The sequence below is a fragment of the Oncorhynchus nerka genome, linkage group LG28 (genome assembly GCF_034236695.1).
Source record: "Oncorhynchus nerka isolate Pitt River linkage group LG28, Oner_Uvic_2.0, whole genome shotgun sequence".
In the NCBI taxonomy this organism is placed as follows: Eukaryota; Metazoa; Chordata; class Actinopteri; order Salmoniformes; family Salmonidae; genus Oncorhynchus; species Oncorhynchus nerka.
Window position 1 is genome coordinate 43891745 of NC_088423.1, and position 26224 is coordinate 43917968.

The following is a 26224-nucleotide window of genomic DNA, read 5'->3' on the forward strand; positions in this document are numbered from 1 at the left end:
CTCTGACACCGCCTGGTATAGAGGTCCTGGATGGCAGGAAGCTTGGCCCCGGTGATGTCCTGGGCCGTACGCACTACCCTCTGTAGTGCTTTGTGGTCGACGGTCAAACAGTTGCCATACCAAGTGGTGATGCAACCAGTCAGGATTCTCTCAATGGTGCAGCTGTAGAACCTTTCGAGGATCTGAGGACCCATGCTAAATCTTTTCAGTCTCCTGAGGGGGAATAGGTTTTGTCGTGGCCTCTTCACAACTTTCTTGGTGCGCTTGGGCCATGTTAGTTTGTTGATGTGGACACCAAGGAACGTGAAGCTCTCAACCTGCTCCACTACAGCCCTGTCGATGAGAATTGGGTCGTGCTCGGTCCTCCTTTACCTGTAGTCCACAATCATCTCCTTTGTCTTGATCACGTTGAGGGAGAGGTTGTTGTCCTTGCACCACACAGCCAGGTCTCTGACCACCTACCTATAGGCTGTCTCATTGTTGTCGGTGATCAGGCCTACCACTGTTGTCATTTAATGTGTGTGTTCTCACATAGCAAAAGTTTGTACATTCACTCTGCCAAAACAGTACACATTTAGTCACTCACTCTTCTAGATAACTTGAAAGAGTCTAACCAGGTATTGTCTTGAAGTCTCCTAGGCTAGCTAGTGCTAGCCAATTTATAGTTATTTATGGACCGTCAATAAATTACACAATGTAAATTGGACAATATTTTCATGTTGCGCACCCTTTTAGTTGTCTCATTAAATTATTTCAGTAGTTGTATATTCATTTCTATAAGCAATAGTTGGTTTGAGATTAAGTCATTGAAATTTGGAGCTATTTACATTCTACAATATTGTCCCATGTAATTAACCGACGGTCCCTAACCTAGCCCCTTAGGGAAATCAAATGTCAAAGCAAATTGACCATGGGAATTACAATTGGGTGGCACCCAATTTATGATTACCTACTTGCTTACTGCTGCCAGCTGTGGGCAGGATTGAAATAAACCCAACCTAAGGAAAACTGTTAGAGGACATGAGTGTTTCAGCATGATATAGATAACGTTTAATTGGGGAGGGGAGGGGCTTTTTGGGGGAGGGTGTGGTGGAAATTAGTAGGGATTTATTAGGTTTATAATTTTATTTTTGTGGTAGTACAGAATTGGGCAGATCTGGATTGATCGTACATTCCAGCACAGTAAGTGGCGGCATGCACTTAAACGGTTGTTTGCAGACCGCCATGATATCATAGAAGAAGTAAAAAACTGTTACGGTACCCTTCATTCTGTGACACAATTTCTTTCTGGCATCTTGCAAACTTCTTTTTTTGGACAAGATTAACTTTATGACAAATGATCCTATTTACACTTTGTAGTCAATTTTGACACTAGAATAAGTGTTTCTGACTCAGACTGCCACAGACTGTTTTCAAAATGAGAAGTTTATTTTTAGGGGCAGTTGCTTTTTAATCATAGCCTCCTGGCCCGCCTCCATTTATTCCACCATCTGCATATTTGCCCTTGCCCGTAATGGCTTGGCCTCCTTAATACCCAGTGTGGTGAGTTTGGTTAGTTAAAAGTCCTATTTCAGATGAAAAGATTCAGCAAACATTATTTTTTATTATTATTGGGTGTTCTGTAAAAAGAAATGCATGATCGCCTAGTTTGCACTGCCTTGGTTGGCAAAGAGATGGTTTTGATGAGGAGAGCAGGTGTTTGTGTTTTGGAAGCAGGAAATAAACAAAAGAGAACCAAAGCGGCCCACCCGTGCTGTAGTAGAAAGTCTGTTATCTACCATACCATGTGTGTTTGGGAGGGCTTTGATCACTGGCGTGGTGTTGGGCTCCTGGCCCGCCCTTAGGGGAGGGATGTGGCCCTTCAGGTGGTAAGTGTTCTAATATGTGTATTTACAAAGGGGTTAGGATCCCGGAACCAAGTGAACACGAGGGCTGAATTCTCCTTGATACATCTAAGACTGATGTTATGGAGTTGGGTAGAATACATTTTAAAGATTGAGTATTAGGCTAATCATTTAATTGTTTTGTTGCACAGACAAAAGAGATTGTGGGAGCCAAAAAACCTAACATACTAGCCAAATCTGAGACACTGGGGTGAATCTTTGAGTACAGGGAATGAATGATGAATTGTGCTTAGGCAGGCCTAACTTATAATTATACAAAATTCACAGTAATTATGTAACATTCACCTCTACGTGTCTGGCGTATTGTTTAATAAATTGTAAACTTTGGCCTATGTAAATTCTATTTTATCCCATATGTTCAAAGTGCATCATGTTTTTCTTGACATTTGGCCATGAAATGCATGAAAGGCATTTTAAACCCTTCACGAAAGTTTAGTTTTAATTTAAAAAATAATAATAATACAAATTCATGTTATTTTCCCCCTATACTGATGGTCATTGTTTTGATCAACTACTTGTAAAACATTTTTTTAAATATATTTTAAATATTTGATGGATAAAAAATATATATATATGTTTATTTATTTTTAAAAAATATATATATTTACTGTTATTCTCTATTTCAGCATATTCTACTGTGTCTGGAGTGAATGGCCCCCTGGTGATTCTGGATAATGTGAAGGTGACTAAAGATGTAAAATTACTTTTCTACGAGGGCTCAGACACAGCAATAGCATTTCCTGAACGAGTACTTAGTATCTCGTTCAGCTAGGTCCACGTTCGGTGCGACGTGTGCAAGCCTTTAATCTCTGGTGGACAGACGCACGTAACGTGAATGGTATTGTAGCTTCTGTCAACAGACTGGGATGTGATGACTAAGGAGGAACTTTTTTCCAGTATGCAAATTTTTTGTCGCTGGTCATTTAGAACAAATCACAATTTCTCAATGCTCCCATCATTTGAATTTTTAAAAGGAATAGACTTGCTTGAAACTTGCAGTTTTCGTTAAGGGGGGTGGAGACTGCAAATCACATTTGTATCTTTCCCCCCTCCGCCCCCAGAACTTATTAGAGCATGTGATGCAATTATGCAAGATTTTTGTTCTGTGGTTCTGGCTTGCTTAGTGACATTGATAGTCTTATTTTAACCTAATTGCTGGCCATGTATGTTTCCTGTTTTGAAAGACCGAAATAAACATGCTTGTTAAATGGAGTTTTCCAACCTTTTTTAATGTGGCAGTTTCCCAGGTATGCAGAGATTGTGCACCTGACTTTACCTGATGGCACCAGGAGGAGTGGCCAAGTGCTGGAGGTGATTGGCACCAAGGCTGTCGTACAGGTGAGTCTCTCGCAACGCACGCACGCACACACACACACGCACACCACAAACGACTGAAAGATACCGTTTAATGTCATTTTCAGGTGTTTGAGGGGACATCTGGTATTGATGCCAAAAAGACGGCCTGTGAGTTCACCGGTGACATCCTGCGCACACCTGTGTCTGAGGACATGCTGGGTAAGATGAGCCTTTCACGACGAGCGGAGTGGCATCCGGTGGGCGCTAGGCAGGAGGAAGCATGAAATCCACCACTGATTAAGACTAATGTTTTCATCACTCTGTATAACTGTTTCCACCCACCCTCTTTCTCACACAGAAGAAAATACCCTGCAGGCTTTACTCTCTTGGTGTGCTAAATACAATTGTTCTGTTCCATTTTTACCTCGCCTCTCTTAATGCCTCAATTTGAGTCCTGCATTGAGTATTCTCTGTGAGCAAATTAGGGGAACAAAACATCGAAGAGAATCTTTGAGGCTTGTATGACTTTTTATAAATCTCCCAGTCATACCGCCTCAGTGGGACTCAAGGTTAGGTGTATTTGAATAGTTGAGTGAACCATCTGTTGCTAGTATAATTCAATAATGGGCCTAAATTAATTGGAAATATAAAATGCAGCATCTCTACCATTGTCTGAAACCTGAAGTAACTGCTCATATTCTTTAACGAATCAGAGGCAGAGATTATTATGTGGATGGCAATCCATGCAATATGAAATTAAACTAATAGAGAATGTCTTTCATTTTAGGACGTGTTTTCAATGGCTCAGGCAAGCCCATTGACCGTGGCCCCACTGTGCTGGCTGAAGACTACCTGGACATCATGGGTAGGACGGAGCTATGATTCAGTTCATTCAGGAAGCGAAATATATTCTTAGATAACCTTGTCTGTGTTGAAATGCAATTGACCCTGATGTGCAGAAATAGAACTATATGGACTATATTCTTAGTATACTGAGCTTACACCGGATCAATCCCATCTTTACTCTGCTAGTGGACTTAGATGTGAAGCTAACATTAGCTTGTATATTGTGAGTTCAGTCTTTAGTTGTATCTCACTGCTACAAGGCCAAACACTGTATTTATATTGACTGTTGATCCCATCCCTGAATCCCTTTCACGTGTAGCTTGCCATTGTGTAGGCATGGCATCCCAATGAATAGATGACTTGAAGAGGGTCATGAGTCTTCCATCTTAAGGGCAATAAGGTTTTTGACCCTGACCTCTGGTCTGACCATGTATGGATGTATAACCTTTTGGCAGATTTCATGTATCTCCTTCAAGTGTACTTACTTCATTTTATTTGCTAAACCATAGTTTATGCTACGTCTGTGTGCAACTGCACATAGTGTAAATGGCTGAATTGAAACTATTATAAGGCCAACTCTACCATTTATATCCCAAATTTGACTACTACCTGGGCAATACCTGGGTTGAAAGTGGCTAACTCTGGTATGTGTTTCTGAACCTCTGCTGTGACCGCTGCCCTGTCCCAGGCCAGCCCATCAACCCTCAGTGCCGTATCTACCCTGAAGAGATGATCCAGACCGGTATCTCTGCCATCGATGGGATGAACAGCATCGCCCGAGGTCAGAAGATTCCCATCTTCTCTGCAGCCGGCCTGCCCCACAACGAGGTACGATGTAGACGCTTGCTCTGCGAAGGCTAGGACACCCAAACGCATACGCTATATATGCCTTAGGCTGCATTTTGCCATATTATAGCCTCAGTCAATAGCATTGGAGATGGGACAGGTGCGTGAAATAAGAAAACGCCCTCCACAATCCGTAAAATGTCAGTGGATTTCTGAGATGTCCTCCAGACCCACACACACACACACACACACACACTGTGGAGGACATCTCAGAAATCCACTGACAAATCCACTGACATTTTACTGATTGTGGAGGGCGTTTTGTTATTTCACAGAGAGCTTTGCCCTGTATCGTCACACACCGCATTCCAGAAATCCACACACATCTACTAATTTTACTCACTTCATATGTCTTGTAGTGTTTGTGCAATCACGCACCTGTCACATTTGATAGTCTGTATCAGACACACTGTTAACTAGATGCTTGTTCCCCATATCATTTTAGGCTCATGTATTAACAGCCTATTTAGTTACAATGGTTTGAACACATTGCATTAAACCTACTAAAGAGAACCTGAAGGTAGCGTATAACGTTATTATACGGCACTGCTATTAGTTGCCAACCTGCCTCTAAACATGTGTCAGATCCATGTCTCTGTGTGTCAGTGTGTTAGTTATGGGCACATGGCAGCCATCTGGACTTCACTTCCTCTCTCACCGCCTAAAATATAGAACGGACCAACCAAACCTCCCAGAGTTCCACTGGTGTCATAGAGTATTTAATTTGGATTTGGAGAACAGAGTTGAAAATATTTGCTTATCGCAGACAGTCATTTAAAATTGGATTCATTAGAAAAGTTTACTTTTTGTGGAAAAGTGCCACAGCTAACTTACTTGGCGTGAACTCAAGCGAAAAGGACATTCGTCAACTCTTTGAGGACAGTCGAAGTTGGTAAAAGTGCTTATTTATTGTTGAAAGTGTTTGAAACATGTTTTTGTCAGGGTTTTACCTTTGACTGAACTTGGAATGGGGTGAAAAATAATGTCTTGTCATTGCCAGCTTGACTGTTGTTCAACTGACTCAATTTTGGGAGTTATGGCACATTATAGGTGCAAGGTGCTGGGCAGTGAAGTCAGAATCATTCTCCATTCCAACATGTTATAAGCCTAATTTTCTGTTAGTTTTATCATTCTCCATGAGCACTTGAAATCTCAGGGAAAAGATAAGATATATCAATGCTAAAGGACTAACCCAAAAAGTCCGGACCACCGAGCTATTGCACAATGACTTTGAAAACAAGGTTATGAGTTTCAATAGTTAATGTATACAGTCTTAAACACGTTTAAGAGTATACTGCATCGTTTCATGATTTCATATTGTCATATCAGACCGTGTCCATGGTTTCCCATGACTGAAGGGAGGCTATTTTCTGATGCCTTGGGGAGAGAGTGTGATGGCCGCCGAGGCCTTCTGGTTGAACTGGTAAACGAATTAAACTAATAAGACAATGGTGGCGAGAGGAGATTAGGCGATCGTGTGAATAGCACTGATTTAATGTAGGATTGGTAGCCCAGCCATGAGGTCGTTAACGCTTGAGGTGGCTGTCCTCTCACCAGTCATCTCTGTTTGTAAACAGCCTCATTATGACCTTATGACTGTCCGGGCACACTGCCAAACTAAAACATGCAAGATCAAATTTCACCGGAGAAGGAGCCTCAATCAAATGCATAGAATCCCACTGAAGCAACAGAATAACAGTGATTTTGGGATAATCTGGTCGCTTGATTAGCAACTTTGTTTTGGAAGTGAATAAAATAATCAAAAGAGGGTGGTTGAATGGAGCGCCCACTGTAGAATCCTACTGTAGTAAAAACAGTGAACAGGGTACTCCTTGTCTGACTAATGGTGCTAGTTGACTTCTCGTGTCACTGGAATGGTATAAAATGCTTCTCGTTTCATTAAACAGATGTCATGGGGTCATTTGTGCCGCGGATCTCAATGGGCCAGGTGTCTCAGCTCAGGGTGCACTGAGAGGCCAACTCTGATTTAACAGACCGCAACCATTACATTAAGTGATAAGCGTGAAATTCCTCCCCTCTACATTCCTAATCACTGAGTCTTTATCCAACTATGCACCTCCGACACAAGCAGAGTTGGGCACACACGCATGCCGACACACACAGAAGACTTCAGTAACTAGCTGGCTGGATGGGGCGCTCGCTGATGTTCAAACATTTGAATAGACTGGCTGTTTTATCAACGTAAATGTTTCAAGACCTCGTCATTTTTAATCCTGTGTTTTGGTTCTCAGATTGCTGCCCAGATTTGTCGTCAGGCTGGCCTGGTGAAGAAATCCAAGGATGTGATGGACTACAGCGACGATAACTTTGCCATCGTCTTTGCCGCCATGGGGGTGAGCTGAGCGGCACCAGATAGACAAAAAAAAAATTGAAATCTTGTTCTTGTCTGTTTTTTCCTCTAGTGTGTGGCTAATTCTTCCTCTTAACCCCAACGTGACACTGCCCCAGCTCCTTTTTTCACTCTCATTCACCAGGTGACTTAGCGTTTTGAGCCTTTGAGCAGGTTCTGGCCACGTCGACAGGTTATTATTCAGCAGTCTTGAACACATTCAGCCGGCCAGTATCAAGTTCTCTCTAGTTCAGCTGCTGTGGTCCTGACTATTTAACACCGGGTGGGGAATCTTCTGTGACCTGTGGCAGAGATGTTAGTGACCCCCACCTCTGCTCCTCTGGGCCCCCTTATCCTCTCCCTGCTGATGGCTAATTCACACACCATTGAGGGCCTTGTAACATAAGCACAAACTCTGTAACAGGGTAGCGGAAATGCAATGCATATGGGGCAGACTGGTGTGAAAAGGGATTAGGACATTTTGAAGCATATGTAAAGGAGATTACAATTTAGGGAAAGGACACGTGTGTAAAGGAGAGCGTATTAACACTTAACCCTGTTTTCACATATCAGAACATATTAAGTTACCTTGAGTTGAAAACTGCTGAACCAGTAAGCTGCAGCATCATTTGCACTACATTGCCCTCTGTATAGTATTTGGGAAGAATTTACCCTAATTTGTTGTGATATTTGAAAACAGGAGCTCCTTTTTCTGATATGCATTTTTTTTTTTTTTCTGCCATTGGGTGACTAATATATTCCTGCTTTTATTGAAGAATGTTCAAGGCCTTCTACTATCAACTTGGTGTGTAATCTCAAACCTCAAATCTCAAATCTTTTCAGGTGAACATGGAAACTGCTCGCTTCTTCAAGTCCGACTTTGAGGAGAATGGATCCATGGACAATGTTTGCCTGTTCTTGAACCTAGCCAACGACCCCACGTGAGTTCATTTGCATAAGCTCTGTGCCAAAATCAGTAATGCACTAGCTCCCTCCTATAATAAATAATCTATGGAATCATGGATTCACGGCCATAAAGTGTCTGTATAATATTGCTACCTTTTTTATTATGTTAATTAAAATTGAATTCCTTCCTTGTTCTTTCCTTTCTCAGTATTGAGCGCATTATCACCCCTCGCCTTGCTCTGACCTCAGCTGAGTACCTGGCCTACCAGTGTGAGAAGCATGTCCTGGTCATCCTGACTGACATGAGCTCATACGCCGAAGCTCTGAGAGAGGTGGGCAACCAAACTAACTCAATGAGGTCTGCTGTTTACTCCTGGGGGAAAAAATAACTCCTACTTTCTTTTTTTGTCACGTGTCAGACTTACGCACGTTAATTCTGTCAAAGTTTGAGAGCCTTAACTTTCAAACTTTTGAATATGGGTAGCAAATTCAATATGTCGGTTAAAGTTTGGTCAGTACAGGCTACATGGTTGTGATATTGAAAACCTCAATCAAATCAAATTGTATTGGTCGCATACACGTATTTAGCAGATGTTATTGCAAGTGTAGTGAAATGCTTGTGTTCCTAGCTCCAACAGTGCATTAATATCCAACAATACACGCATCTGAAAGTAAAAGAATGGAATAAAGAAATACAGAGATGTTAGGGTGTGTGTGTGTACAGTGCATTTGGAAAGTATTCAGAGCTCTTGACTCATTCCACAATTTGTTACGTTAGTCTCATTTTAAAATGGATCGGGGGAAAAAAATCCCTCTTCAATTTACACACAATACCCCATAATGATAAAGCGAAAACAGGTTTTTAGAAATGTTTGCTAATTTAATCAAAATAAAAACTGAAATTAACTTATTTACAATAGTTAAGAATCCAACCACCCAAGCCATAGACTGTTCTCTCTGCTTCTGCACGGCAGGCGGTTCCTGTGCATCAATTCTGGCTCCAACAGACTCTTGAACAGCTTCTATCCCCAAGCAATAAGACTGATAAATAGCTACACAGACTATCATAGGTAACCTTGTATCCTCATTGACTTATTTATTTTTGTCTCTATTCACACTCTCACATTCACCCCATCATCATCTGCTCACTCACATAACATCTGTAATGGAAATTCTCACACAGGGACACTGTGTCAATCTGTGTCACACGAAGTCAATCTTAAATGAATCATCCTTTATTTGTCAGCGCGCTGGAGAGTTTCCAACCAACTAAATGCAGCATAGTACACATGTTAATCGGGAGCTCTGTCTGTGGGCAGTCCCAGCAGTTGTCTTATATACGGCTAGGCACAGACAAGTTAGATTTGCATGATTTAGCATAATTAATTAATCATTACCGTTTTGTTTCATTCATGTGACCAACCAATACTGGTTCATAACATGTGACAGACCAATACCTCACGAGACCTCTTCTCTCTAAGCTGAGACTTTGAAACTGAGATCTTTCGTTTGTACTCAAAACCAGGTCTGGTTGTACTGACAAATTGCAGCTACTGATAGTGAGGATTTGTACAGTCAGCCACTTGCATGAACACAGACATTGGTTTATAGAACAGCACATGAATAGAACACAGAAATTAGTTATAAGAAAAGCACAAACAGAAAGAATTCCATTACACATCCACATACGTTACCTTCAGAAAGTATTCAGACCCCTTGACTTTTTCCACATTTTGTTACATTACAGCCTTATTCTTAAATGGATTAAATGAATTTTAAAAAACAGAACAATCAACACAATACCCAATAATGACAAAGCGAAAACAAATACCTTATTTACATAAGTATTCAGACCCTTTGCTATGAGACTCATAATCGAGCTCAGGTGCATCCTGTTTCCATTGATCATCCTTGAGATGTTTCTACAACTTGATTGGAGTCCACCTGTGGTAAATTCAATTGATTGGACATGATTTGAAAAGGCACACACCTGTTTATATAAGGTCCCACAGTTGACGGTGAATGTCAGAGCAAAAACCAAGCCATGAGGTCGAAGGAATTCTCCGTAGAACTCAGACAGGATTGTGTCGAGGCACAGATCTGGGAAGTGTACCAAAACATTTCTGCAGCATTGAAGGTCCCCAAGAACCCAGTGGCCTCAATCATTCTTAAATGGAAGAAGTTTGGAACCACCAAGACTCTTCCTAGAGCTGGCCTCCCTGCCAAATTGAGCAATCGGGGAAGAAGGGCCTTGGTCCAGGAGGTGACCAAGAACCCGATGGTCACTCTGACAGAGTTCTGGAGAACCTTCCAGATGGACAACAATCTCTGCAGCTTGACTGGGATGTGGATTTTAATTGTGTTAACATACTGTTTTACCCATTTCATATGTACAGTGCATTCGGAAAGAATGATGGAGGCCACTGTGTTTTTGGATCTTCAATGCTGCAGAACTGCTTTGGTACCCTTCCCCAGATCTGTGCCTCGACACAATCCTGTCTGAGTTCTACGGAGAATTCCTTCGACCTCATGGCTTGGTTTTTGCTCTGACATGCAGTGTCAACTGTGGGACCTTATATTGACACGTGTGTGACTTTCCAAATCATGTCCAATCAATTGAATTTACAACAGGTGGACTCCAATCAAGTTGTAGAAACATCTCAAGGATGATCAATAGAAACCGGATGCACCTGAGATCAATTTTCGAGTTTCATATCAAAGGGTCTGAATACTTAAGTAAATAAGGTATTTCTATTTCCGCTTTGTCATCATGGGGTATTGTGTGTGTCGATTGCTCAGGATCCTTGTTTTTTTAAATTCATTTTAGAATAAGACCGTAACATAACAATGTGGAAAAAATCAAGGGCTCTGAATACTTCCCGAAGGCACTGTAAATGTATGTGGATGTTGTGTGAGTGAGCAGATGAAGTGAGTGTGTAGGGCCCTGTGAGTGTGCAATAAAAAGGTCAATGAGGATACAAGATTAACTCCGATACTCCATGTAGCTATTTTGTTAGGTCTTTATTGCTTAGGGATAGAAGCTGTTCAAGAGCCTGTTGGTGCCAGAGTTGATGCACCGGAACCGCCTGTCGCGCCGAAGCAGAAAGAATAGTCTATGGCTTGGGTGGCTGGATTCTTTAACAATTTTTCAGGCCTTCCTACCACACCGCCTGTAGATGTCCTGGATGGCAGGGAGCTCGGCCCCAGTGATGTACTAGGCTGTCCGATCAAGGGCGGCGCTATTGCTATACCAGACAGTGAGGCAGCCAGTCAAAATGCTCTCAAAGGTATAGCTGTAGAGCTTTTTAAGGATTTCAGGGCCCATTCCAAATCCTTTCAACCCCCTGAGGGAGACGCTGTCGCGCCTTCTTCACGACTGTGTGAGTTTGGACCATTTTAAGTCTTTAATAATTTGGACACCGAGGAACTTGAAGCTATCAACCTGCTCCACTACGGCCCGTCGATGTGGATGGGAGTGTGCTCGCCCGCCCCGTTTCCTGTAGTTCACTATCAGCTCCTTGGTTTTACTGACATTGAGAGAGCGGTTGTTGTTCTGGCACCACACTGCCAGGTCACTGACCTCCATGTAGGCTGACTCATCGTCGCCGCTGATCAGGCCTACCACCATCGTGTTGTCAGTAACTTGATGATGGTGTTGGAGTTGAGCATGACCACACAGTCGTGGGTGAACAGGGAGTACAGGAGGGGACTAAGCACACACCCCAGAGGGGCTCCCGTGTTGAGGATCAGTGTGGCAGATGTGGAACTGACAGTGTTCACTACTTTTGCAGATATGAAACAAACAGTCGATCATAATATCAGTCAACAATCTCAAATTCCTAGTTTATGCTACAAAACCAACTTTATAAGATGTTTTTAAAATGTGTTCTATTTGACTCACATTCCATGATGTCCACTAAGGCATTGTTGGCAGAATAGATGGATGCAGTTCAATGCATGATTAATATAATTCACCAATACTTCCTTGGTAGTCCAAAAAATCCTTGCTATCAGGTTGTAAATCACAGCTGGCCTGGTACATTGTTTGCTGCTTCCATTCGGGATGCACTGTTTCCGTTTCAATGACTCAATATTTTCAACAAAAACAGTCGAATGTAACTAAGGCTGGGAATGTCATTACAATCCAACTAGCAAGGGCAATGTCAGTCATAACGTGGCTAATAATTCTAGCGTATCTTTATGTAGCAAACTAAAAACACAGAGCCTAAAATTAGCTAGGAGGACGTCATGTCATTGGAGGAGTTGGTGAATGACTGACTTTTTCCCCCCTCGTATTGTTTTTCGGTGGCTACACAGCTAGAGATGCACATGTCATTTGGTTAGCAAGTAAGAAATTACTGTTATGCTAAATGGATATCTCTTGCGTTTGCAAATTCACTCTGGCTAGCCATCTAGGCAAAACGTAGGCAAAATAAGTAAGTTAGTCATGAACACTCTATAAAACATGTCAACAGCCTAACCAGCTCTGCTAGACTGAGTGAAATGGTCAGTGAGGTGTTTTCTCATGTGTGTCTGGAAGTAGCTAGCTACTAAGCTAGCCAACTTTAGCCAGTTAGCTTGGGTGCTTGGTTGGGACAACTCGTGCATTGGCAGGCAATTTGCAGAAGGACGAGCAGACTATTCCCCATTGTTTATCATTGCAATTTCGACGATCATCTAGCTTAAAAGGTTTGAGAGGGTTTATCTAATGTTTCTTTGTTAGATTTTTGCTCATCTTGCTCTGACTAGCATTAGTTGTTCATCTTGTTGTTGAAGTGCATATAGGGAGAGATGGTCTACCTTTTTTTTATGGTTGTTTGATTGGTAGGACTGTAAAATTCCCAAATGTAAGAGGACTCTTGTGGTATTTAGCTTCGTATTTGCAGAAATCCATTCAAGTGTGTTTTGTGGCTTTTGACAAATGATTCTAAGCATTCTAATGATCTAAAGTCGCACTGTTTCAATTGCATGTAAACAAAGTCCAATTCAAAGTGAATGATAGCAGGCCCTTGTGGAAAACTGCTTATTTGCATATGACTACTGTACCGCTGATAGGCTATGGCGCACTAGTCTGCATAGACTCCGGTCCTCGATGTGACGTATGCTTTTATTAGGTTTGATTAACTGCAGTGTCTTAATTTTCCAAACGCATGACACTTTCCCACTCTATATTGCTATAGAATTTTCACAAATGCCTTAGTATACGTAATTCCTAAACATTCTAACTACTTGTGAAAATGACAATGTCTAAGCGCTTGCTTGTTAGAATTAAAAAAAAAAAAAAAATGTTTTAAGTGTAATTCTTCCTGGGAGTGTACAGTTGAAGTTTAAATACACCTTAGCCAAATACATTTAAACTACATTTTTCACAATTCCTGACATTTACTCCTAATAAAAATGCCCTGTTCCCTGGTAAGTTAGGATCACCACTTTATTTTAAGAATGTGAAATGTCAGAATAATAGTAGAGAGAATGATTTATTTCAGCTTTTATTTTTTCCATCAATTTCCCAGTGGGTCAGAAGATTACATGCACTCAATTAGTATTTGGTAGAATTGCCTTTAATTTGTTTAACTTGAGTCAAACATTTCAGGTAGACTTCCACAAGCTTCCCACAATAATTTAGGTGAATTTTGGCCCCTTCCTCCTGACAGAGCTGGTGTAACTGAGTCAGGTTTGTAGGCCTCTTTGATCGCACACGCTTTTTCAGTTCTGCCCACAAATTTTCTATAGGATTGCAGTCAGGGCTTTGTGATGGCCACTCCAATACCTTGACTTTGTTGTCCTTAAGCCATTTTGCCATAACTTTAGAAGCATGCTTAGGGTCATTGTCCATTTGGAAGATCCATTTGCGACCAAGCTTTAACTTCCTGACTGATGTCTTGAGATGTTGCTTCAATATATCCACATAATTTTCCTTGCCTGATGATGCCATCTATTTTGTGAAGCGCACCAGCCCCTCCTGCAGCAAAGCACCCCCACAACATGATGCTGCCACCCCCGTGCTTCACTGTTGGGATGGTGTTCTTCGGCTCAAGCCTCCCCCTTTTTCCTCGAAACATAACGATGGTCATTATGGCCAAACAGTTCTATTTTTGTTCCATCAGACCAGAGGACATTTCTCGAAAAAGTACGATCTTTGGCAGTTGCAAACCGTAGTCTGGCTTTTTTTATGGCGGTTTTGGAGCAGTGGCTTCTTCCTTGCTGAGTGGCCTTTCAGGTTATGTCAATATAGGACTCATTTTACTGTGGATATAGATACTTTTGTACCGGTTTCCTCAAACATTTTCACAAGGTCCTTTGCTGTTGTTCTGGGATTGATTTGCACTTTCGCACCAAAGTACGTTCATCTCTAGGAGACAAAATGCATCTCCTTCCTGAGCGGTATGACAGCTGCGTGGTCCCATGGTGTTTATACTTGCGTATTGTTGTTTGTACAGATGAACGTGGTACCTTCAGGCGTTTGGAAGTTGCTCCCAAGGATGAACCAGACTTGTGGAGGTCTCAATTTCTTTTTCTGAGTTCTTGGCTGATTTCTTTTGATTTTCCCATGATGTCAAGCAAAGAGGCACTGAATTTGAAAGTAAGCCTTGAAATACATCCACAGGTACACCTCCAATTGACTCAAATAATGTAAATTTGCCTATCAGAAGCTTCTAAAGCCATGACATAATTTTCTGGAATTTTCCAAGCTGTTTAAAGGCACAGTCAACTTAGTGTATGTAAACTTCTGACCCACTGGAATTGTGATACAGTGAATTATAAGTGAAAAAATCTGTCTGTAAACAATTGTTGGGAAAAATACTTGTCATGCCCAAAGTAGATGTCCTGACCGACTTGCCAAAACTATGGTTTGTTAACAAGAAATTTGTGGAGTGGTTGAAAAACGAGTTTTAATGACTCCAACTGTATATGAACAGATTTGAATAAGAATTCATGTTGCTAAAATGCTGTCCATTCCACTTTAAATCCCAATGCACAGTCCAATACATTAATTGACTCAATCACATGCTCTAACAATGAAATGTTCAGTAGTTTGTGTTCAGGGTCCCATTTCCTATTACTTGGTTCCACGTATGGCTCACTTCTTTGTCCCATGTCTCCCCAGGTGTCTGCTGCCAGAGAGGAGGTCCCTGGTCGTCGTGGTTTCCCTGGTTACATGTACACTGATCTGGCCACCATCTACGAGCGTGCTGGGAGAGTGGAGGGCAGGAACGGCTCCATCACTCAGATCCCCATCCTCACCATGCCCAATGATGGTGAGACATGCCGGTTTTTCTCAGAAAAACAACCTAGATTTATTTAGGAAATAATGTATTTATATAATTTATTCTTTCTATTTATTTACTTGTCACATTAGCAATATTGGCCCAGCGTTGTCCGGGTTTGGCCGGTGTAGGCCGTCAATGTAACTGACTTGCTTAGTTAAATAAAGGTTCAATAAAAAATGTTTTGTTTTGTCTCCGAAGAGCTGCGTTCTTTCTTTTTTTTTTGACAGGGAACAAATTGTTGCTTGCCGTTACTATAGTAACCTCTTAATGGGCCTCCAATCTGTATTTGAATGGGAGTCCCCCCACTTTTAACGTCAAAGAGAATTTGAGCGAGCATATTTTTGAGCACTATCCTCCCAAGATGTAGATCAAAACACTCATTGTCCTTAAACTGGGAAATGCTGTAAACTTTACATTGGATCTGTATTTCAGTATCTATAGGCATTCTACTCTTAAATTGTAGACATTTTAAAGTGTATGCCTGGTTCATTGACATTTATTTTGGGAACAGTGATTTACGAGCGTGCTCAGTGCATGCTTTATCAAACATACGCTCGCTTTACTGTACATTCAAAGGCCACTTGATTTATCGTGACTTGAACCCTGGATATTATCTCTTGATGTTGACCTCCATGTTAACTGTGTTTTCCAGATATCACCCACCCCATTCCTGATCTCACAGGGTACATCACTGAGGGACAGGTCTATGTGGACAGACAGCTGCACAACAGACAGGTACAGACATACTCACTGATGATAGACATGTATTCACATTCTCACTAGTATGGCTCAAACCCACCCTTTGTACCTGACTATTGAGGAGTCTATCTTGAGTACTATAGTTCTCTCTCCTGACAATTGTCCAATTGTTGCCCAATGATCATTTGTTTACTACTACTTTGTTGAACATTGAATTGACTTATTATTCTATTATTTCATGCTTTCCTTTCAGATTTACCCACCCATCAATGTGCTGCCCTCTCTGTCTCGATTGATGAAGTCTGCCATCGGTGAAGGAATGACCCGTAAAGACCATGCTGATGTCTCCAATCAGTTGGTAGTTGTCAAGATCTTCTATAACGAAGCCTAATTTCTAATGAACTACAATACACATTAAGAGTTTGTTGCATACAGCACCTTGAATTCACTGACCTCCCTCCATGCTTCTCTCTCAATGGCTCACATCAACACCATCATCCCAGAAACCCTAGACCCACTCCAGTTAGCATACAGCCCCAACAGATCCACAGATGACGCAATCTCTATTCCACTCAACACTGCCCTTTCCTACCTGGACAAAAGGAACACCTACATGAGAATGCTGTTCATTGACTACAGCTTAGCATTCAACACCATAGTGCCCTCAAAGCTCATCACTAAGCTAAGGACTAAACACCTCCCTCGGCAACTGGATCCTGAACTTCCTGATGGGCCACCCCCAGGTCGTAAGGGTAAGCAGCAACACATCTGCCATGCTGATCCTCAACACGGGGGGCCCTCAGGGGTGTGTGCTTAGTCCCCTCCTGTACTCCCTGTTCACCCATGACTGTGTGGCCAAGCACAACTCCAACACCACTATTAAGTTTGCCGACGACACAACAGTGGTAGGCCTGATCACCAACAACGATGAGACCGCCTATAGGGAGGAGGTCAGAGACCTGGCAACAACCTCTCCCTCAACGTGACCAAGACAAAGGAGATGATCGTGGACTACAGCAAAAGGAGGGCCAAGCACGCCCCCATTCTCATCGACGGGGCTGTAGTGGAGCAGGTTGAGAGCTTCAAGTTCCTTGGTGTCCACATCACCAAGAAACTATCATGGTCCAAACACACCAAGACAGTTGTGATGAGTGCACGACAACACCTATTCCCCTCAGGGGACTGAAAAGATTTGGCATGGGTCCTCAGATCCCCAAAGTTCTACTGCTGCACCATCGAGAGCATCCTGACTGGTTGCATCACCGCCTGGTATGGCAACTGCTTGGCCTCCGATCACAAGGCGCTACAGAGGGTAGTGCGTATGGCCCAGTACAGCACTGGGGCCAAGCTTCCTGCCATCCAGGACCTCTATACCAGGCGGTGTCAGAGGAAGTCCCTAAAAATTATCAGACTCAAGCCACCCTAGTCGTCATAGACTGTTCTCTCTGCTACAGCACGGCAAGAGCTACCGGAGCGCCAAGTCTAGGTCCAAGAGGCTTCTTCCCAAGCCATAAGACTCCTGAACATATAGTCAAATGGCTACCCAGACTATTTGCATTAACTCTGTTATAATCTATGCATAGTCACTTTACCCTTACCTACATGTACATATTACCTCGACTAACCTGTACCCCCGCACATTGACTCTGTACCTGTACCCCCTGTATATAGCCTCGTTATTGTTATTTTGTTTTTGTGTATTTCAGTTTATTTAGTAAATATATTTCTTAACTGCATTGTTGGTTAAGGGCTTGTTAGTAAAAGCATTTCACGTAAGGTCTGTTGTATTTGGCTTATGTGACAAATAGCATTTGATTTGATTTGAATCTCCATGTCTTGATCTACCTCTTTTCCCATGCCTTTGTCCACCGCAGTATGCCTGCTATGCCATTGGTAAGGACGTGCAGGCCATGAAGGCCGTGGTGGGAGAGGAGGCCCTCACCTCCGATGATCTGCTCTACCTGGAATTCCTGCAGAAGTTTGAGAAGAACTTCATTGCTCAGGGTGAGACAGATGAGACTCAACTTATGACCGTAGCACCACAACCAGAGAGCATGCCTAGTAAAAATCTAGTTGTATGGCATAATTTAAATCAAAGGGTGAAAACGGTGGCATGGCATTCTCCCGGGGTCCAGTATTTGGTAACAGAATGAATGGGTGTTTTGGCAGGCTTTTCACACCGTTAAGTGAGAGGCATTATGCTTGGCCAGGTCATTGACACACTTGTTCAGAGATCTTGTCTGGAGATTTTATTTACATGTTGCATTACATATTATACATTTGACACCATGGCTTCTCCTGTATCTTATGTTTGTCTTACCTTTATTCCACTAATTCCTTTAAAGCATTGACTGATCATGTGTTGCCTGAGGTCTTTGACCTCTATTACCCCAAAATTCTGCCTGCATAGCGGCATCATTCAAGTGTGATATTAAAATGGAGATTGATTTTGCCCAATGACTGAAAAATATTGTATTATTGTAATCCAATAATACAATATTTTGTTTGCATGTTGAATCACATTTCAGCTATTTAAGGTTTGTTAGATGTTTCTTAATAAACCATTTTGTTTTGCATGTCATTAATTGCCGAAATTATCATAAAATGTTGCATTGCTGGGTTTTGAAATATATTTGACTGAGATCTGCCAGCTCTGGGCTCTAGCAAAGGACCTATGAATTCTGCATGTTGTTTATTCTTCTTTCCTTCAGGTCTTTGTTAGTAAAGGTACCTTTTCAATGCCTTCAGTCATGATCATTTTTATCAGCAGAGGGAAACAAAAACCAATGGCAAACGTCATGTCAGATATATAGATGTATTTCTTTCCCTCAGCACCTTGGTGACATTCATAATGTGTGCATGTCGTCAAAGCATTATGCCAAACCTATTCTCACACTTGGCCTTGGATTGATGGGATTTGTGAGCAAATCTATCCATGTATAGTGAGCCTGAATTCCTTTTTTTTAACATGAGTCAAAGCCTAATGCGATCCATTAAAATGAGAATCTCATTAGTATTGAGTCTACTGACGTGAATTGAAACCTCAAATGGAAAACCTCGCTCCATAGTAGTAATATGAAATGCAAGTATCATGTCAGACTTTTGCGTCTTCTCTCTCAGCTAAAACAGACAAATGGGGCTGTCTTTTGGCCGAAAAACAAGTGCCTGCCGTTCAGTCTTGTGCTTCAGATAATGAGATTACAAAGCAGGGATTGCACAATTGTAGGCTATGTTTCACAGGGACCTAATGCTTGTAATCCTGTTGTGACACGATATGATTATTGACTTAATATCTAGCCTATAAATGATCTCTTTCCGAAAGAGTAAGCTGTGATGTATTGTTAGGGGGGGAGGGGCGGCGGCATTTAAGACATATTAAGCTCGATGACCTGACGTTGACCATGGCACCCACAAGTGTTCTGAAAAATATCACTGAATCACTGGGGAATATTGTTGTATTCATACTCTTAATAAAACCTCTGAGTAAAATATTAAATTTGCAATTGGTCATCACATGGAATATTGTCATGTCATAGCATTCAATATCTAAAACGATGTAACCTCACCCCTCAGGCCCTTACGACAACAGGACTGTGTATGAGACCCTGGACATTGGCTGGCAGCTGCTCCGAATCTTTCCCAAAGAAATGCTGAAGCGGATTCCCCAGAGCACCCTGGCTGAGTTCTACCCCAGGGAGTCTGCAGCTCGTCACTGAGCGCGCCCCTCAACTCCGAGATCAGAGCAGTAATCTCAGCTCCCTCTGTAATGTATTGTACTGTATCTGTGTCCAGAACCCCGTATGGATTGTGTCTCATGATCTCATTTTATTTAGAGATTTAAGCTTACCCTTAAATCAAAGAATGATCCTGTTATTTATTGGGATATGTTACTGTTGGATTTTGTTCATTGAATGTTGTCCCCACCTAAAGTAAATGAAACTTTCCAAGAAGGTAAAACATCCTATACATTTAGATCTCAAAGGAAGTTGTGTGTTCTCTTTCACATTTCAATGGTTTAAATTTGTCCAATATGTTTGTTACTGTCACCCTGAAGATAGCACTTCAATCACTTATTTCAGATGGTGGGCAATTACTGTCAAATTGTAGGACTTCATCAAACACCCAGGAGGTCTGAAAGTGACATGACATAGTTTAATTTATTACACTGAACCTCATTGGTACTTAAATGTTTACTTGTATAGGCTTCAGGTAAGGGTTTCGATATTGGACAAACTTTTGGGCTACTTGAAATTGATTTATATTGTAGATGTCGAACTTTGTAGACTGTAATTGCTTATTTATTGGCCTCTACTATTGAAAGATAATTGTTTACATGGTTTGTTATTGCTATATGTATGCGCTGTAAAAAATAATACTAAACATTCCCCTGTTTCGTTGTTAATTCTCTTGTTCGTTTGCCGAAATCATCTCTGTTATGGCTCTTCTGTTTTCCTGTCCATAAATAAATTCTATTAGAACTATGAAGGATATGACATGTTTCTAATCCCACCTGACATTGCATACAAAATCAATGTTATTTAAAGGGGCAATCTGCAGCTCAAACAGCCGCTACCCTGCCACTGATTTGGTAAATAGCTTAGACCACTGTCAAATTCATAGATGGAGCTATGGTTGCAAGGGCGGAGCTTTCCATCCATCATAATGCAATTATAGTCTAAACCACGTTGAGGCTATACGGTGTTTGTTTACACATATGATGGGTTAAGACCAATTAACGAAGCTCGTGAGACATTTAGAAGTCATACCTTTCAAGAATCAATGGATATATATGAATTTAAGAATCCCAAAATGGATATAGCAACAGCAGATTGACCCTTTTAAGGTTGATGGGTCTCGCGCACTTATAGTAGGGCTTAGTAGTGACTGTCAGCAAAAAAATCAAAGTCCAAACTCAAATAATATTTTTTTATATTAAGTGTCTGAGTCATAGACTGTAATATAGGCCCAAATTAACAAAAACATGCACTTGTATCCTAGATCAGACCTGAGGTTGTAAAATATGACCAAAGGTGAGTCATGTAGAAAGGAAGAGGCATAGCAAGAGGGTCCACTCCCATTAAAATCTGTCCCCGTGGAAATGCAGCTATAAGCAGAACACCTGCCTTACTGTGTTTGGGACAATGACTCCCATTGCGGAGACGAGACCATCTCAACATTATATACAGTATCTCTGGCACAGGTGTCTCAAGGTATCAATTTCCTGTTGCACGTGCCAGTAATGTGTAGCCTACTCACTACTGTAATTTTAGAATTTCTTGCAATAGTGACCCTAGAGGAACTAAATCAAATAAAACTATACTGAACAAAAATATAAACGCAATATGTAAAGCGTTAGTCTAATGTTTCATAGAGCTGAAATAAAAGATCCCCCAAATTTTTGCGCACAAAAAGCATATCTCAAATTTTGTTTTTCCATGGCCTGCATACTCAGCAGACCCATTGAGCATGTTTGGGATGCTCTGGATTGATGTGTACAACAGCGTGTTCCAGTTCCCACCAATATCCGGCAATTTCGCACAGCCATTGAAGAGGAGTGGGACAACATTCCACATCTTTCAGAACTAACCTGCTCCAGGGTAGGCTAACCCCACTTACCCTGAATTAAATTACTGAGCCTTGCGTTGAGGACCAATGAAATCATATTCCCTCATCTTGCAAAGATTGCGTCATCATCCCCTTAATTTGAGGAAGGCGACTGGTTAAATATTTTATTAATTATATTGAATATATATACATACATACTAGCTACTACTTTGAACATATGATGTCAATGTAGTCTGTCTGAGGTGCCCTCTGAATCACCTATTTGGAACACGGTGAATGCACATTATTCACCCCATTATTCACCCACTCAACCCCAAATTCCAGCTCATCCTCTCTGGCTGCAGGTACAAACTACCTAAGGTAAAAACAAAAATAGGGCCAAGTATAATTTTATTCCGAATGCAATTCTGCACTTTAACACTTGTACTTTAACTATGAAATTGCACTTACACAGCCTACTGCTTATTTTATTATTATTTTTTATTCTATGTTTTATGAGTGTGAAATCCCTGCAAAAATGAATCACTGCATTCAGAGAGAGGATGAGTTTGGGGGTAGGGTGCTAGCCAGCATGATGTGTTAGATCAGCAGTGTTGAGTAAGTACATGTGACCTGAATGTTGTACCCTAAAGGAAATAGTACTTAAAGGAAATAGTACTTGACCTGGTGTGTAGATTGAAATATGACTGCACAGTGCCTCACAGTAGGGTACCTACTAAGCAACCAATGCTGATTATGTTACATGTAAGTCAGAGTTATCCTCAATTTAAAAAATAAATACATTTGAAATACTTCCACAAGGGTTCTTCTGCTGTCCCCATAGGAGAACCATTTTTGCTTCCAGTTGGAACCCTTTTGGATTCCATGTAGAACCCTCTATCGAAAGGGTTCTACCTGGAACCAAAAGTGTTATTTCTACCTGCAGCCAAAAAGGGTTATTCAAAGGGTTCTCCTATGGGGACATCTGACGAACCCATAAGTTTCTAGAAAGCACCTTTTTTTTCTAAGAGCGTATGCATTGTGCCTTAGGACCATCAATGTAGTCTGACTTTGGATGATATTGCTTTTCTCATTTCACTTTAAAGCCATACGGCAGCGGTTTATATAGCACTTGTTAAGGTTCACATAAGGTTCATTCATATTGGGAAGCTTTGTTACATAGCCCATCATCCTCATGACCTCAGCTTCTCTCCCTCTGAATATCTAACTCCGATTGAGTTTAAGTGGAGTCTGATCTTGCATTGACTGGCTCAGTGAAAGTAGGTCACTAATGAAAATGAAAAAGAGATATTGTCAGTGTTTTTTTGTTCTCTTTTGTGCTTTTGGTCGTATCAGTGTCAACGGATGCCGGCAGCAAGAGACAAGGCAGTCTTAAAAAATGATTGACAAAGATGATTGAGCTAGTATTAACATGATATTCTTACATATCAGACTGAAATTGTTTTCCCACCTGGCAACATTTGCATCATATTGGAAACTAGTCCGTGATTGTATAAGAGGGAATGTTGTGACTGTTAACACATTCAGTTCTGTTGTGTAGTGTTTACTGATAACATTCTCTGTCAACTATCAACCACACAATCTCTGCTGCTGTGACCTTTGAAACCTGGACTCGCTATGAACTGTGTATGTTTGACGTTTACCTTTGGTAAAAAGCACACCCTAGCACAGAGTTATTTACTCTTGCTGCCCCTTTTGTCAATGCAAAATGTATTCATCTTTAGTTTAATAGAGAAACATACACTAACTGGATTCTCTTTTGTAGATGTTAGTGTTCAGAATGCAAAATGACACCTAAAGCATCTCTGCCACTTCTCCTTGTGGCTTTTACTTTTCCTTTTTCACATACACATACAAATGTGCTCGAAATACAATGTGTTTCTGTGTTATTTTGCAGGGACAGTTTTTCTTAAAACCAAAAAATGCATCACTCAAGCCAGTGATTTTGATCTCTGGAATTTTAGAAAAATATCGAAGATATTTGGAATAGTTCTTTGTAATCGTTACAGTCGAGGGATTTTTATCTGAATAAATGTGGCCTTTGCTCATACATCCAGTGTTTCTCCAGTCAAAAAACACATATTGTGTTTGACTTCCACTTTAAGAGGCTGCCTTGCTATGCCAAGCAGCTGCATATTAGGACCTATTACGTGATTTCATAGCTCTTAGAAAATTGCTCCTATTCACGACGAAACACCGGGGCTACAGAGGGAGAGAAAAAAAAGCCCCCAACACACAATCATGTCTTTTCAATTGACGATGGCAAGGTTGATGACAACATGACCATTGTACTATAATGATAACACCACAAAGGCATCTGCCCCCTCATCAAGGCTTCCGTACGGCTGCAGATACAATTTAATTCACTCCTCTGTCTGCGCTGATAGCATTATGCAGCACGTCGGCACAGGGGTAATCACTGTCTTCCCCGATAGGAGGGAAAAGAGGGGAGAAAAAAAAGACGGGACTGATGATGGTGAGGCCGAAACTTACAATTAAGACTGCCAAATCTGACGTGTCAGAACCCCTGTCACCCCGCACTTGTACACTTCCAGGCCTGTTTATTTACCATGTCTACCAGCAATTATAATTAACGTGTAATTTAGTTCAAGACGTCCTTTTCTGATGTTGAGTGAGTTGGGCATTATGGAATCTGTGAAAGAGAAGAGCAGGAGAGAGGCTGGGATGAAACTGGCAGCTAAGTGCTGTTGAATGAATGACGTGGAGAGGTTGCAGGAGGAACTTTGATATCGCAGGCACAGACGTTCATCAAGTTTTAATTAGGTGTCATTGGGAACGGCCCGTGTTAACGGCCTTAATTCCTATTTTTCCCCTTCGACCACAATGTTTAATTAGTTAAGTGGCAGTAAGACTCTTTCACTGGGGTTTGTGATTACGCCTGTCAATGTTTATAGTATTAAGTGTGTCTCTGAATGTTTCTGTTTTTACAACAACTCTAACTGGCTAAAGTGAGATTTTATACTTCAGTGTTTAAAAAGTCTAACATCAGGGGCTAAAAAATGTTCCCTAAATAACTTGAATAATTCATCATAAATTAAATCTCATGTCCTTTGTTTTCCATCAACAATTTATAACCATTCTGGTGATAAGATCCATTATGTTTCTATAATAATTTGCCTTTCTGACCTTGATCACACAATGACATTAATTACGTTGTAATAAAATGCACCCATTGTTGCAGGGAGGTTGTTTTCTTTGACCTTTGTATAGGGATCTCAAGTAGTCTCAAACATGTTCAAGTAGTTCCGCTGATGTTGTGGCTTTCACAGAAAGCAGAATAGTTAACACCTCAGTCGCAGTGGTAATATTAGTTCACCTTTTCAATTGAAAAGAGAACATATGTGGTTCACGGCAAAGCTTTGACATAACAGAAAAATGCAAACATACATACTTATATTGTCAAGTACATTTCTTAGTAAAGTTTCAGATTTCACAGTAAGCGAGTCTACAGAAATGCTCGTGTTTCTGCTTGTTTTGTAAAGAGCTCATAAGAAGTGCACAAAGCGTCAAAGTCCTAGTCGTCCCATCCTTCAGCGTTACCTCTGTCCTTGAGATGTAAAGCTAATTGTGAAAGCAACTGAACATGACCCACCAAAGACATGTCAATTTTTTTAAATCTGTATGATATTCAAGATTGAAACATAAAGAGATGAGTTCCAATAAGGTGAACCTTAGGATCAGACAACATGGCAACATTTGTGTTGTCTACAGTATGCCAACAACCAAGCTACTGTATTCCTACCGCTGTAGTGTAACTCTGCTATTGATCAAAATAAAAAAAATAGATGTAGTTCTTGGGCTTCAAGTCAATCAAATTGTTCTCGTCACATGCTTCGTACATTAACAGTGAAATGCTTACTTACGGGCCCTTCCCAACAATGCAAAGAGATAGAAAATAGAGAAATAATAGATAACTAAAACTATTAACAATAGAGGAAATAATAAATACATAATGAGTAACGATAACTCTTGGCTATATACAGTACCAGTCAAAAGTTTGGACACACCTTCAAGGGTTTTTCTTTGTTTTTACTATTTTCTACATTGTAGAATAATAGTGAAGACATCAAAACGATGAAATAACACATATGGACTCATGTAGTAACCAAAAAACTGTTAAACAAATACAAGTATATTTGAGATTTGAAATATTTCAAAGTAGCCACCCTTTGCCTTGATGAGGCCTGCTTCATGAGGTAAACTGGAATTAACATGTGTACCTTGTTAAAAATACATTTGTGGAATTTCTTTCCTTCTTAATGCGTTTCAGCCAATCAGTTGTGTTGTGAAAAGGTAGGGGTGGTATACTGAAGATAGCACTATTTGGTAAAAGACCAAGTCCATATTATGGCAAGAACAGCTCAAATAAGCAAAGATCAATGACAGTCTATCATTACTTTAAGGCATGAAGGTCAGTCAATCCGGGCGGCAGGTAGCCTAGTGCTTAGAGCATTGGACTAGTAACCGAAAGGTTGCAAGATCAAATCCCTGAGCTGACAAGGTAAAAATCTGTGGTTCTG

At 41.0% G+C, this 26224-nt stretch overlaps 1 protein-coding gene across 1 annotated transcript in view; it reads left to right on the forward strand.

The window, feature by feature from the left end:
- Window positions 1–20603, forward strand: part of LOC115113259 (V-type proton ATPase subunit B, brain isoform-like) — a 42385-nt gene extending 21782 nt beyond the window's left edge. Inside the window, exons 2-14 of the mRNA XM_029640728.2 lie at window positions 2531–2586; window positions 3144–3242; window positions 3326–3419; window positions 3988–4065; window positions 4735–4874; window positions 7145–7246; window positions 8086–8183; window positions 8357–8480; window positions 15257–15407; window positions 16072–16154; window positions 16372–16476; window positions 17993–18122; window positions 19692–20603. Coding sequence (XP_029496588.1) covers window positions 2531–2586; window positions 3144–3242; window positions 3326–3419; window positions 3988–4065; window positions 4735–4874; window positions 7145–7246; window positions 8086–8183; window positions 8357–8480; window positions 15257–15407; window positions 16072–16154; window positions 16372–16476; window positions 17993–18122; window positions 19692–19834 — 1403 coding nt within the window. The 3' untranslated portion in view covers window positions 19835–20603. The remainder of the gene's footprint in view (window positions 1–2530; window positions 2587–3143; window positions 3243–3325; window positions 3420–3987; window positions 4066–4734; window positions 4875–7144; window positions 7247–8085; window positions 8184–8356; window positions 8481–15256; window positions 15408–16071; window positions 16155–16371; window positions 16477–17992; window positions 18123–19691) is intronic.
- The last annotated feature ends 5621 nt before the right edge of the window (window positions 20604–26224 follow it).